The 14,745-nt window shown below is 38.7% G+C and overlaps 1 protein-coding gene across 1 annotated transcript in view; it reads left to right on the top strand.

Annotated features, from left to right (window-relative positions):
• Positions 1 to 12,311, top strand: part of Churc1 (churchill domain containing 1) — a 27,190-nt gene extending 14,879 nt beyond the window's left edge. Inside the window, 3 exon segments of the mRNA XM_013013767.1 lie at positions 2,943 to 3,078; positions 5,670 to 5,740; positions 11,565 to 12,311. Of these exon segments, the coding sequence (XP_012869221.1) occupies positions 2,943 to 3,078; positions 5,670 to 5,740; positions 11,565 to 11,657 (300 nt within the window). The 3' untranslated portion in view covers positions 11,658 to 12,311.
• Positions 12,312 to 14,745: the final 2,434 nt, after the last annotated feature.

Genomic DNA, 14,745 nt, shown 5'->3' with positions numbered 1-14,745 from the left:
AGACTCTTATCTCCAATGGAAACCACTAGAAAACCAGAAGTGCTGCTGTGGCTCAAGCGATAGAACACTTGTCTTGAGCTGAAGGGTGCAGGGACAGCACCCAAGCCCAGAGTTCAAGCCCCATGACCGACCAAAAATAAGCACAAATGATAATATAATGAAAAATGATAGATCAGATTTCATAAAATTCATTACTGCTCTTCTAAGAACATTTTTTAAAAAAACCAACAAAGGCACATTCTAGTGGCTCATGCCTATAATCTTAGCTATTGAAGTGGCTGAGATCTGAGCTTTGCAGTTCAAAACCAGCCAGCGAAAACAAATCCAAGAGACTCTTATCTCCAGTTAACCAGAAAAAACCTGAAACTGGAGGTGTGGCTCAAGTGTTATAGTGCTAGTCATGTTTAGAAAAAGATAAAGTATAAGGCCCTGAGTTCAAGCCCTGGTACAGCACAAATAACAGAAGAAAAAAACCCAAAATGACAAGGAAGTGGTTTTATTAAAATGAATTGAGCAGTGGGCACAGGAACTCACACCTATAATCCTAGCTATTCAGGAGGCTGAGATCTGAGGATTGAGGTTCAAAACCAGCCCGGGCAGGAAAGCCGTTGAGACCTTTATCTCCAATAAACCACCAGAAAACCGGAAGTAGCACTGTGGCTCAAGTGGTAGAGGGCTCACCTTGAGCTGAAGAGCTGAGGGACAGTGCCCAGGCCCAGAGTTCAAGCCCCACAACCAACACACACACACAAGACTTGTATATGAATCTTCATAGCTGCTTTATCCACTATTGCCCCAAACTAAAACAAATCCACTTGTCCATTATCAACTGAATTCATAGAAGACTACTTGGCAAGAATAAGCTATGGTTTAGCAGTATGTGTAGCTTATCTAGATGATTAACATAGACTAAAAGAAGCCAGAATAAAACATTACACTGATGATGTCTATATAAAATTCTCTTACATGCAGCTCTAGAGAAAAAAAAAATCTCATCCTGGGATATTTGATATAGGATGGAGATTAGAGATAGTCTGCAAAGAAAATATGAAGAGAGAAATGGTCTGTATCTTGACATGGGTAGGACTGGGGTGTAGCTCAAGTGCAAGAAGGTCCTGAATTCAAACTTCAGTACTGCCAAAAAAATCTGGATAGTTGTAATGGTTATGGGGGCATGTATTAGCAGTCATTAAACTGTAGCCTGTTGATAGGGGACATTTTTGCCTATGTATTAGCAGTCATTAAATTGCAACTTGATGATAGGGGAAATTTTTGCCTGTCTATCAAGTGAAGATTATTTATTTTTTAAATTTTTTTTTGTCAGTCCTAGGGCTGGAACTCTGGGCCTGGCTGCTGTCCCTCAGCTCTTCAGCTCAAGGTGAGCACTTTACCATGTGAGCTACAGCACCACTTCTAGTTTTCTGGTGGTTTATTGGAGATGAGAGTCTCACAGCTTTTCTGCCTGGGCTGGCTTTGAACTATGATCCTCAGATCTCAGCCTCCTGAGTAGCTAAGATTACAGGTATGAGCCACCAGTGCCCAGTGCTATTTTTTTAATACAACAAATCACTTGTTCTTTATAGCTGGAAGTTTATGTCTCCAAATTGTATTGTAATATTTTTATTTCCTCTCTACCAGAGTTAATTTTTCTTAATTCATAGAACTAGGAGGCCTCTCAGAAGGGAGAGATTGTGAGGCTAGCAAAATGCAGGAGGATTTCATTGTGGCATTTAAGATGGGTCCTAAGTCCCCTGATACTTCTTCAGCTCCTTGAAAGTTAGAAACTCATTTGGCTCATCATTAAATCCTCATGGCACTTACGTACTATCAGGTACATGCATACTTTGGAGAAATGCTGATTTGAATGATTTTTATTGTATAAACTTATAAAAACACTAAATTTGTTGCTCTTATAGGCTAAATTATTTATAAAATGATGTATGCCTTAACAATTATTAGTAAGCCTTTAGCAAAGAATGTGTTATTTTCTTAGTGATGAAGTAAACCCTTTCTTCAATACTGTTGTCTCAATCTGATGACCTGTAGAACTTAACCTTACTCAACCTTCTGTAAAGACTGACATCTTGTACATTGTAATGCTTTTTTGTTTGTTATGTTGTGGTAAAGGCTTAAGAAAAAGCTATTTTAATAGTTAACAGTCCCATTTTTAGTGTTGACTTAGTGTTTTCATTTTAATTAAAATTTAATTCTAGCTAGGATGACAGGCACATATCACCATGTCTAATTTTTATTGGTCGAGATGGGGTCTCAAGAATGTTTTGTAACAGTTGGCCTAAACTTGGGAAGATCCCAAGTTTTATAGTGTCCTCCATTTAGTATTATTGGGTATTATCTTTTTCTAATTTTTCCTTTTCACATGTAACTGGGTTTTATTATTGTTTCTAAATATCTACTCGTACTTAGTTCTTTCTTTTAAACACAGTTGTAATCCTCAGATATTTACAGACCTAACACTGTACTTTAGTTTTACTTATGAATCATATTTCTTTAAGGAAGCTGGTAATTTAAAAAAAAATTACTGGGTATGGCAAGCGCCCCCCCCTTGGTTTTTTGTTGGTCATGAGTCTTGAACTCAGAGCCTGAGTACTGTCCCTGACCTTTTTCACTCAAGGTAAGCACTCTGCCACTTTGAAACATAGCACCACTTCCAGTTTTCTGGTAGTTAATTGGAGATAAGAGTCTTACGGACTTTCCTGTCCTGACTGGCTTCAGACTGTGATCCTCAGATCTTAGCCTCCTGAGTAGCTATGATTACATGCATGAGCCACCAGTACCTAACTGTAAATTCCCTTTTTGAAACAACTTCAAACAAGGTTTTCCCCTTTAGAGATTTTTAAAATTTTTTAAAAGAGTATTGTCTATAATTTTTACCAAATATTTCAAAATAAAAGAAAATTAAATTCCTATTTTTAATATTTTAGGGTAACACCTGTCTGGAGAATGGATCTTTTCTACTGAACTTTACAGGATGTGCAGTGTGCAGTAAGCGGGATTTTATGCTGATTACTAACAAATCCCTGAAAGAGGAGGATGGAGAAGAAATAATTACCTATGATCGTAAGTTGACTTCTTTAAAACATGCAAGTCTATTAGCACTCAACTAGCTTTTAGAAGTAGACATATTGTGTATATGTATGTTTTTTGAGGCCTCTTTCAATACTGTGTTGCAGCACAGTTACTGATTAGGTTTTACAGAAGAAAGTATAGTTCATGCGGTATTCATTTACTATTATCAGATGTTCTACATAAAAGACTTTTGTATGTGTGTGCTGGTCCTGGGCCTAGGCACTGTCCCTGAGCTTTTTTGCTAAGAGCTAATGCTCTACCACTTGAACCATAGTTTTACTTCGGGCTCTTTGATAGTTAATTAGATGTAAGAGTCTCGTAGACTTTCCTGCCTCCTTTTCTTGTTCAGACTGCTATCCTCAGATCTCAGTCTCATGAGTAGCAAGGATTACAGATGTGAGCCACTACCTAGCTCCATAAATGACTTTTGCAGATAAATGAAGTTTGTGGTTCAGGCACCAAATTCTTTTTTAGGGAACTTTGTAAATCCTTCATACCACCTTAAGCAAAATAGAGTCATCCATGAGTATTTTCCCTTCCTCCTGTAGAATAATTTGTGGTGGCCTCCAACAGCTATTGAAGTGTTGAGGACTACTTGCCCCTATCTAAAGAAAACTGCTTAGATTTATATTTCTTGTCTCCTAATTCTTGGATATATTCCAAATATATTTGACGAATAAATGTACAGATGGTAATATTTTGAAACTAGGATATGAAAAACACCAAGCCTGTGGAATAGACTCAGACACTTGAAAATGTTGTTTCTTTTTCTTTTTGCAGTACTAGGATTTGAATTCAGAGCCTCATGCTTGTTAGGCTGGTGCTTTCCCACTTAAACCATACGTCCCTACTGCCTTGTTTTTGCTGTTTGTATTTTACATAGAATGTCACAAACATTTTCTTCTCAAGCTAATCCTAAACTGAAATCACCCTACTCTGCCTCTGTAGTAGCTAGGATTATACGCATGAGCCACTGGATACCTGACTAGAATCATTTTCTTTCTTGTAAAGTGTTTGTATACACTTCACCCAGGCAGGAGGGCATAATAGTTGAGAGCAGGGCTTTTGATGCAGACTGCTTGGAGTTGAATTCTAGTTCCAACACCTTCTCATTCACTAGTTGTCCTACTAACTTACCGGTATGTCTTTGTGTCCTTATTTCTGAAAGTATGATAATGATAATATTTATCTCACTGGGTTTGTTTTTGTTTTTTGGGGGGAGGTCCCGTCGTGGGCCTGAACTCTGGGCCTGGGGCACTGTCCCTCAGCTCTTCACCTCAAGGCTAGCATTCTACCACTTGAGCCACAGCGCCACTTCCGGTTTTTTTTTTTTTTGTTTCTGCTTATGTGGTGCTGAGGAATCGAACCCAGGGCCTCATGCATGTGAGGCAAGCGCTCTACCACTGAGCCACCTTCCCAGCCCTCTCACTGGGTTTTTAACAAGATTTAAGAGACTAAATAGCAAGCTGGGAATGTGGCTTTAGTGGTAGAGTGCTTGCCTAGCATGTATGAAGCCCTGGGTTCAATTCCTCAGTGCCACATACACAGAAAAAGCTGGACGTAGCCCTGTGGCTCAAGTGATAGAGTGCCAGCCTTAAGCAAAAGAAGTTCAAGGACAGTGCCTAGCCCCAGGCCCTGTTCAGTAACTCAGGGTGTTTGTTTTTCTTCAATGTTGTTGTTTTCACTACATTTTTGTTACTATTAAATTCACTTTGAAAGGCTCGGAATGTAGCTCAGTGGTAAACCATTTACTTAGCAAGCATGAGGCTTTGGGTTTGACTACTAGCACTCAAAAAAAAAGAAAATTACCCTAATATTCAGCATTGTTTGCTTGGTTTTTAAGGATTGCAATAGCAATAAGAACAGTTTACTCTTATTCTGAGAATAAAAGCTTTTAAGTAGTTAGGGCCAGGTTACTTAAAAAAACATATTTAAGTTTCTGTCAGTTGATTACTTTAGGGAGCTTTCAGTAGGAACTAATGCATGCACACTAAACCTTTTGAGTTCAGACCCTAATTATGTAGCAATTGCTGTGTGGATTTCCTTTTTCTTTTTTCTTTTCTTTTTTTTTTTTTGGTCAGTCCTGGGGCTTGAACTCAGGGTCTGGGTACTGCCCCTTAGCTTCTTTTGCTCAAGGTTAGCACTCTACCACTTGAGCCACAGCACCACTTCCAGCTTTTTCCGTATATGTGGTACTGAGGAATCACGACTTAGCCACATTCCCAGCCAGATTGTGGTCAACATTATAATGGATTTCTGCTATGTTAACTATCATACAGGATTCTTCTTAAGCATTATTCTGCTTAGAACAGAAGTGCTACTTTCTTTTGTATTTTTTTTTTTTTGGTTGGTCATGGGGCTTGAGTACTGTCCCTCAGCTCTTCAAGGCTAGAGCTCTACCACTTGAGCCACAGCACGACTTCCGGCTTTTTCTGTTTATGTGGTGCTGAGGAATTGAACCCAGGGCCTCATGCATGCAAGGCAAGCATTCTACCACTGAACCACCTTCCCAGCCCCTAGAAATGTTACTGTTTTAAGAAACATTCCAAGACTTAATTACATAGTTTCTCTTTGTTTTGCAGATCTGTGTAAAAATTGTCATCATGTCATTGCCAGGCATGAGTACACATTCAGTATCATGGATGAATTTCAGGTAAATGTATGGGTCTGCTATGGATAATAAAAGTACCCTTGAAAATCTACATAAACGTTTTTATAAATGAAGTCCTAGCAACTATTAGTAAAGGAAATGGTCCTTATTTTCTCACCATACAGATTGAAAGAAAATTGGGTGTATCTCTGCAAACCTGTTGTCACAAGAGACAGAAGTAAAAATGTCAGCATTAAAAATGACATTTTTATTTGTAAAGAATAGCCCAGAGCCAAGAATCATGGTACATGTCTATAATCCCATCTACTTGGGGAGTGAGGGGGAACAAAGTTTAAGAGGACCTTTTTGCCAGCCTGGGCAAAAGTGAGATCACATCTGAACAAACTAACCAGGTGTGTTTGTTTATATCTGTAATGTAGATTATGGTGTAGGGCTGGCTCTGGGTACAAAATGAGACACTATCTGAAAAAAAACAACTAAATAAAAAAAGTGGGGGCTCATCTCTTTCCTCTCTTTGCTTGAGACAAGATTTTGCAGTGTACTACAGGTTGGCCTCCTGCCTCAGCCTCCACATTGCCTGGAAGACAGGCATATATGCTGCCACACTCAGCTTTGATAGGTCTTTTACCTATTTTCCTTATTTCAACTACCTGCAAACTGTTTTTCATTTTCATTTGACTAAGGCTACTCTAACCAAATGTAACCAAATGCTAGGTGTTTTGTTTTTCATCTTAATCTCTTCTAGATCTGATTTTATTAACTATTGCTTCCCTTACAGTCCAGACTTTGCTTTTAAATTATTTGAATTGTCTTTGCTTTCTTTTATTTCCTTTTCTGTTGTGCTATGATTCCCTGAAACTGGAAGAAATCTCTGATTTGGAATCTCTTCTGTATTCCCTCATATAGTAAGCATACATATTCAGTCTTTAGTAGGTGTTGTCTAGACCTTTTTTTTAATTAAGTTTTTTATTGTGAAAATACTGTACAGAGGGGTTACAGTTACATGAGTAAGGTAATGAGTACATGTCTTTTTTTTTTTTTTTTTGTCGGTTGTGGAGCTTGATCCTGGGCCTGAGCACTGTCCCTCAGCCCTTCAGCTCAAGGCGAGCACTCTACCACTTGAGCTACAGCACCACTTCTGGTTATCGGGTGGTTTTTTTGGAGATAAGAGTTTCACAGACTTTCCTACCTGGGCTGGCTTTGAACCATGATCCTCAGCTCTCAGCCTCCTGAGTAGCTAGGATTACAGGCATGAGCCACCGGTGCCAGGCTTAATGAGTACATTTCTTTTTTTTTGGGGGGGGGGTCTGGTCATGGGGCCTGAACTGTGGGCCCTTGCGCTGTCCCTCAGCTCTTCAGCTCAAGGCTAGCTCTCTACCACTTGAGCCACAGCACCACTTCCGGCTTTTTCTTTTTGCTTATGTGGTGCTGAGGAATCGAACCCAGGGCCTCAGGCATGCAAGGCAAGTGCTCTAATACTGAGCCACCTTCCCAGCTCCATGAGTACATTTCTTATTCAGCATTGTTGCCTCCTTCTTTGTTTTTCCCCTATAGATCTTCTTTAACTGTTGCCCTATCTGCCTTCCTTTGTTCTCTTGTTTTTTTCTAGCTCCAGCTAACACAACATTATTTACCACATCAAGGACCATATTCACTCATACCTAAATCACAGTACAGCAGCCCCAGATTGTACTTTGGAACATTACTATGGGCTTAATCTTCCTTAAAGACACTATTCTCTAGCCCCTCCTAACCAGCCTTCAGGAGCATCTGCTTCTCTCCTGCTCTAAATGTGATCATCTAACCTTTTCCACAGCAGTGTCCTAATTTGTGCTTTCTTCTTGATTTGAATCCTACCTTGAGCTTTCTGCTTGATTTGAATTTTACCTTGAAGCCAATGAAATCTTAGCTCTCTACAGAAACCTAAATTTTCCTTCTTGCTCTTGATAGTCCAGCTTGTACTACTTTCTCCCTCTTCTGAATTTTTCTTGTACCTGTGTCAGGCCCTAAATCAAGTGACTAGCCAATTGGGCATGTCTGCCTTAGTCTAATGATCAGAAACTTTTCATTTGTATCCACTGCTACTTATTATCCTAATTCCCACTGTTCTTTGGTTGTTATCTTATTCCAGTAGCAGTGCAAGTTTAAGGTGGGCTTCCATAACACCATTGTTTATTTTTATTCAAAATGTTTTAGGGGAAATGTAAACAAACTGAAAGTGGGCAAAATAGTCTATTAATCTGCACTAGTCAGCATCATGTTGTTTTACTTATGCTACATCATTCTCACACAAATCAGGATTATTTTTAAGTAAATCACAAACATATCTCTAAATATTTCATCTCTAAAAGATAAAAATGATTACTATTATTATTATTTTTTGATGGTTATGGGGCTTGAACTCTGGGCCTGAGTGCTGTCTCTCAGGTCTTCAGCTCAAGGTTAACACTCTAACACTTGAGCTACAGCACCACTTCCGGTTTTTCTGGTGGTTTATTGGAAATAAGAGTTTCACAGATTTTCCTGCCCAGGCTGGCTTTGAACTGCGATCCTCAGATCTCAGCCTCCTGAGTAGCTAGGAATATAGGCGTGAGCCACCAGCGCCCAGCTAAGAATTATATTTTTAAAGACAACCATAATACCATTATTGAACAAAGTAAAATTTCCTAATGGCAAGATTAGAGAGGAAGGTAGAGGCAGAAGTATAAAGTTTAGATAGAAAATATAATAGAAAGTAGGTACAAATGGCTCACACTTATAATCTGAGTTACTCAAGAGGCTGAGATCTGAGGATTGTGGTTCGAAGCCAGCCAGGCAGGAAAGTTCTTGAGACTCTTATCTCCAATTAGCCACCAGAAAAGTAGGATTGGTGCTGTGGCTCAATGTGGTAGAGCATTAGCCTTATATGAAAAAGCTCAGGGACAGTGCTCAGGCACTGAGTTCAAGCCCCACGACCTACCAAAAAAAGAAAGAAAATGTATTAGAAATGGTATAGGTATTTTTTGTTTCTCCCAAAACATTTGGCAAAAATACTCAAACAACAATAACCAAAAAAAACTCACATGTTTACCTCAGGAAATAAGAGAGGAACTGTGAGAATGTCTTCTCCCTCCCGTGGGTCAAGGATGTCGAGTCATAGTGAATAGGGAGTAACAGGGAAAGGACCAAGAGACCACTGGAATAAACAAAGGATCTGTTCTTAATGCTGAGGTGATTCTACCTACTCCATACTTCCTGCCAGATCTCTCCATCTTTGGTCATTTTGAGGGAAACATGTCCTAATGCCACCATGTTGCATGAGGCGCTGTGTTCCTGACATTCCAAGTTAGAATTCTAAACATACTTTCCCATAGAAGTACTACTATATATAGTTAGATTATATAGCACTTGTAAAATATACATTTAAAAGATTTGTGGATATAGTCAGTCTCAACAATTCAATAATCTTGCCAGATGATATCATATGTTAGGTTCATTTGTTAGTTTTTTTTTTTCCTCCAAGTTAGATTGTGAATTAATGTAAGGTCAGATTTTGTCCTAAATGGTTGCCAGTATACCTTGTGCCTCATAGAGCACAAGAGCACCAAATATAAATTTGACAGAGGATAGATTGGTTGAAAACAGAACTATTTGCTAACTTCATACATTTTCCCGTGTGTGTGTGTGTGCGTGCGTGCGTGCGTGTGCGCGCGCACCTGTCATGGAACTTGAACTTGGGGCCTGGGCACTCAAAGTACTCTACCAATTAAGCTACAGCTTCAAGTCCAGGTGTTTTTTGTTGTTGTTTTTCTGTTTTGGGTTTTTTGTTTGTTTGTTTGTTTTTTGGTGGTTAATTGGAGATTAGAATCTCACAGAGTTTCCTGCCTGGGCTGGCTCCAAACTGTGATCCTCAGATCTTACCTCCTGAGTAGCTAGAATTATAGGAGTGATCTACTGACCCTCAGCTCTCTTAACATTTTCCCTTTTTGTCTGGTACTTATTTCTTCATTAACAGTGAGAGGTTGTTATCTCATTAGTAATATCTGCTGGGTTAAAGCAATAGAGGTCTTTGAGAGCAGTAAAAAGACATTGGAGAGGCTGAATGGTTATTTTTAATGCATGAATATTTGTTCTGTATGTTTTAGACTCCAATATGCATAATGAACGTGTATGGTAGACTTAAAAATTAAAAGTGTGGGGCTGGGAAGGTGGCTCAGTGGTAGAGCGCTTGCCTTGCATGCTCAAGGCCATGGGTTCGATTCCTCAGCACCACAAGCAAAAAGAAAAAAAGCCGGAAGTGGCGGTGTGGCTCAAGTGGTAGAGCGCTAGCCTTGAGCTGAAGAGCTGAGGGACAGCGCCCAGGCCCAGAGTTCAGGCCCCACGACTGGACCCAAAAAAAAATTAAAAGTGTGGGGCCTGGGTATGTAGCTCAGTGGTAGGTTTCCTATGTAGCATGCACAAGGCCCTAGGTTTGATTCCCAACACAATCAATTAAATTAATTAAAATGTAGTTTTTAAAAAGCAGTCTTTCAGCCAAGTGCTGGTAGCTCACACCTGTATTCCTAGCTACTCAGGAAGCTGAGGTCTGAGGATCATGATTTGATGCCAGCAAGGGGCAGGAAAGTCTATGAGACTTATCTCCAAAAAGCCTGAAGGGGAGCTGTAACTCAAGGGGTAAAGTGCTAGCCTTGACCAAAAGTTCAGCGTTCGAGCCCCAGGACTGGCAAAAAAATAAAACTAAGAATAAAAGAAGCAGCCTTTCTACTGCCACGACTGTGTTGCCCTTCTTGAACTCACCCATAGGAAAGGGAACAAAGTTGTCTGCTGCTGAGAATCTCACCATTGTCTCTATGTCTGTAGTCCTCTCTAGTGTTTGCCCAGACCCAAGAGACTCCACCTTGACTGATTAGTTTCCAGACAACTAGCAATTTCAATATCAGATGTAGAAATACTAATAGATGTAACATATATTTGTTTTCCTAAAGAAGACTGAACATTTTTAAGTTTAAAATAAATATGCCTATACAGTGTATGTGTTAAATATTCTAGAAAGTTACAGCTATAAGAACAAGACTTGAGTCTGGCGCTGATGGCTCTCGCCTGTAATCCTAGCTACTCAGGAGGCTGAGATCTGAGGATTGTGGTTCAAAGCCAGCTGGGGCAGGAAAGTTCGTGAAATCTTATCTCCAATAAACCACTCAGAAAACTGGAAGTGGTGCTGTGGCTCAAGTGGTAAAGTGCTTGCCTTGAGCTAAAGAGCTGAGGGATAGTGCCCAGGCCCACATGACCGTCAAAAAAAAAAAAAGAACAAGACTTTGCCCTAAGGATTTTTGCCTAAAATGAAATCCCTTCTGTCTCTAGTCTGGATATTTGTTAAGCCCAAGACACAACCTCTTCAAATAGATGAATTTTCAGGCAAATTAGCTGTTTAAGTATGAGGCATGATGTACTAGTGAATTTAACATATTTTTCTATATTAACTAAAAACAGCTTTTTAAGTTTAGAAATTTTTTTCTTTCTTATTTCATATTTTTCTTCCTTCCCTTCTAAAGAGTTTAATATCTTAAAAAGAAAGTACAGCTCTAAGAATGGAAATTTATCCTTAGGTACCTACACTCAAGTCCAAGAAATAGCTATGCACTTCCAAGATGGCATTGTTATATTTGTAGTAAATAAAGCAGCATCATGTACTCTGTTTATATTTTTAAAAAAGTGGGGGGGGGCCCTCTGGGGATATGCAGCACAAACCTAAGATATTGCTGATAAATGTTGAAGAAATTGATCTAATGTACAGAGAGAATATCTATGGCGCTTTGTAGCCAACAAAGTCAGTTATTGAGCATGCTTTTCTTTATATATTGAGGTAATTATGTACTTTGTCTTCTAGGAATACACCATGCTGTGTCTGTTATGTGGCAAAGCTGAAGATACTATAAGTATTCTCCCTGATGACCCTCGACAAATGACTTTGTTATTCTAAGATTCCTAGTTCTGTTGTAACCATGTTGGTTAGTTTAAAATACAGCAATCCTGATGTTTTATCTAATAATGAAACTTCTTTGCATATTTTAATTAATTTATTTTTTGTTTTTGCTGCTTAAACAGCAATTCTTTGAACAAAAAAGTAAAGGAGATTTGTATTTCCCTAGAGCCAAGCTTTTGCTGAAATTTCTACGTAACAATTATCTGACCAGAAAGTAACTAAATTAAGTGTACACCTAGAGCCTGAATCTTGCTTTTGCCATAGAAGGAACCAGAACTCCTTGGGAAAATGACTGGTAGAATTGGGGAGGAAATATGCAAGATGAGTCTGGAGCATCTATGCCACAAAAAACCAACAACAATGAAGTCATAAAAAAATAACACAATGACCAGGAGTATGTCAGATAGACAAAGGAGCAACTAAGAAGTTCCCAATTACCACACCTGAACAACTTGAACAAAGAAATAAATGAAGTGGTATTGGAACACGACCCAAACTATATAATAAATTAATCCATTCTGATGTTAATAAGTGATTGAATGAATGAATGAAAGATGGATGGATACAAACAAATCTCCCATGGGTAAATAATTTCTTCTTTTTTTTTCTTTTGCCAGTCCAGGGGCTTGGACTCAGGGCCTGGGCAATGTCCCTGAGCTGCTTTTGCTCAAGGCTAGCACTCTACCACTTGAGCCATAGTGCCACTTCTGGCTTTACCTGTTCATGTGGTATTGAGGAATCAAACCCAGGGCTTCATACATGCTAGGCAAGCATTGAACTTCTAAGCCACATTTCCAGTCCTGGGTAAATATTCTATAGATATTTCTACTCCTTAAGTGTGCACATAATGGCTTCCTTCCGTCCCAAAGAGTAGAATATGGAAAGCAGGGAGAATGAGTAACTATATAGTAGAAAAATTTGATAAACAGCCACGTGATCAAGGTTATTTAACTTTTATCAACAATAAATCATGTTAACAGCATGTACCCTTGATGAGAGTAGCACTTCATCTCTGTGGTCTTCCTCCCAAAGAGCCATAATCTCATTCTAATCATGAGAAAAACATCACATGATTCCCAGTTGAGGAACATTTGAATTCTAATTTTGATGACCCGCTAAGAGCTTGGCAAGGTTAGGAAGAGGCTGAGAATATCAGTGACAGCACTCCAAGGAATCTCATCATATCAGATAAAAGATTTATTCCTTAGAAAAGTTTAACTCAGAAAAGTTAAGTCAGCTGCTGTGTCAGGATCAGTTTTATTCCTGGAAAATATTTTCCTTTTGGCTGCAAATCTATATCTGACCTGCTGAGGAGATAGTTTGGTGAAATGAATTCAAAAAGCAGAGAAAATTCATTACTTTAAATAGCAGCACTAAGCCTATTATAGCCTTTGCATTGTCCATTCTTGGAGTTTGCTAATGCTTCCAGCTTAGTCATTTGAAGCTCATGAATATGGTCTTATATGTCCCTGTTAATTCCTATAATTATCTATTTGTATTGGATATGGCTAAAAAAATTAAAACAGAAGATCTTATCTATATATTTCATTGTTCACACCATTGTTCTTTGTTGTATTACTTTGTCTCCTAGAATGCTGTGGGGGAGGGAGGGGTCTAATAGAACAAAAAACCTAGTCTCACTGAATCCTTATTCCTGTTTAAATAAAGGGGAACTAGGCAAAAGTTGTAGTCTTTATTTCCTCTCTTGAGCTTCTAGACGGAAAAGAAATCATTTGTGGGTGTCATTGAAAACATGGTCTGGTCCTGATTCCTCACTCTTTCTCTGCTCACTTTAAGTTGTGCCAATCTAGTGTCTACATAGTCGACAGCGTGAAATGAAAAGTTCAACCTGCATTTGTTGTGTTATTTTATTGTTCTTGGAATCCCTCAATACTAATTGACATATAACCCAGCTTAGGCACAACAAAATATTTTTTGTTTCATATAGATTGTTACTAAGTAATATATGTTCACTGTTCTATATTTCAGTGTATCAAAAATCCTGCTGGTTTGAATCTATTGTTTTGTGGACAAGTCTAATTACTTGACTGAATTTGAAGTGCTTAATACTAAAATGTCTGTTTGTTGACTGTAGTACAAGTCTGTATTGTGAGATACAACTTTGTACCTAAGTAAAAAAAGAAATCACTGAGCACATGGTATATATAGAATTGGCTTTGCCATAGTTATCCTGTCTATCTCAGTTTCTTCTAGAAAATAATGGAAAATAGAAAGCATCATATAAAATGTCATTATTGGGTTTTTTGGAAGGTTGCACATTTTTAATGCTTTCATTATGACATTTGCATACCTATGTATAATGTAATTTGGTCATGTTCACCCACATATCCATATACATTACTCTTTCTTGTCCCTTCTCCTACTAACCAACTTCTTCCCAAATAATCTCCACTTTATTTTCATGTTTTTTGTTTGTTTGTGCCTACTGGGGTTTAAACTCTGGGCCTCATGCACTCAGTTGGCTGCTTATGATTGACTACCACTTGAACCATGCCTTCATTTCTGGCTTTGTGCTGGTTAATTGGAGATAAGAGTCTTGGATTTATCTGCTTTGACTTATTTCCTACTTTGATCCTTAGATCTCAACTTCCTCAGTAGCTAGGTTTATAGTTGTGAGCTCCAGCACCTGGCTTTTTAATTTTTTTTCTAATCTAGAGTCTGCACTAGAAAGAAAACATGAGTCTGGCTTATTTCACTTAACATGGTGATCTCCATTTCTCACTTTTTTTTTTTTCCAATCATGAGCCTGAACTCTGGGCCTGGGCACTCTCCCTCAGCTTTTCAGCTCAAGGCTAGCGCTTTACTACTTGAACCACAGTGCCACTTCTGGCTTTTTCTGCTGATGTGATGCTTAGGAATCAAACCCAGGGCCTCATACATGCAAGACAAGTGCTACCACTGAGCCACCTTCCCAGCCCCACTTCTCACTTTTCTACAAATGATAATAATTTTGTTCTTATGACTAAATAAAATGAATTTATATGCCACATTTTCTTCATGCATCCATTGCTGAGCATCTAGGCTGATTTCATAACCTGGCTTTTGTGAAGTGCTGTAATAAACA

Source organism: Dipodomys ordii, unplaced genomic scaffold (assembly GCF_000151885.1).
Source record: "Dipodomys ordii isolate 6190 unplaced genomic scaffold, Dord_2.0 Scaffold2, whole genome shotgun sequence".
Lineage (NCBI taxonomy): Eukaryota > Metazoa > Chordata > Mammalia > Rodentia > Heteromyidae > Dipodomys > Dipodomys ordii.
Note: the sequence above shows the minus strand (reverse complement) of the source record. Positions and strands in the feature narration are given on the sequence as shown.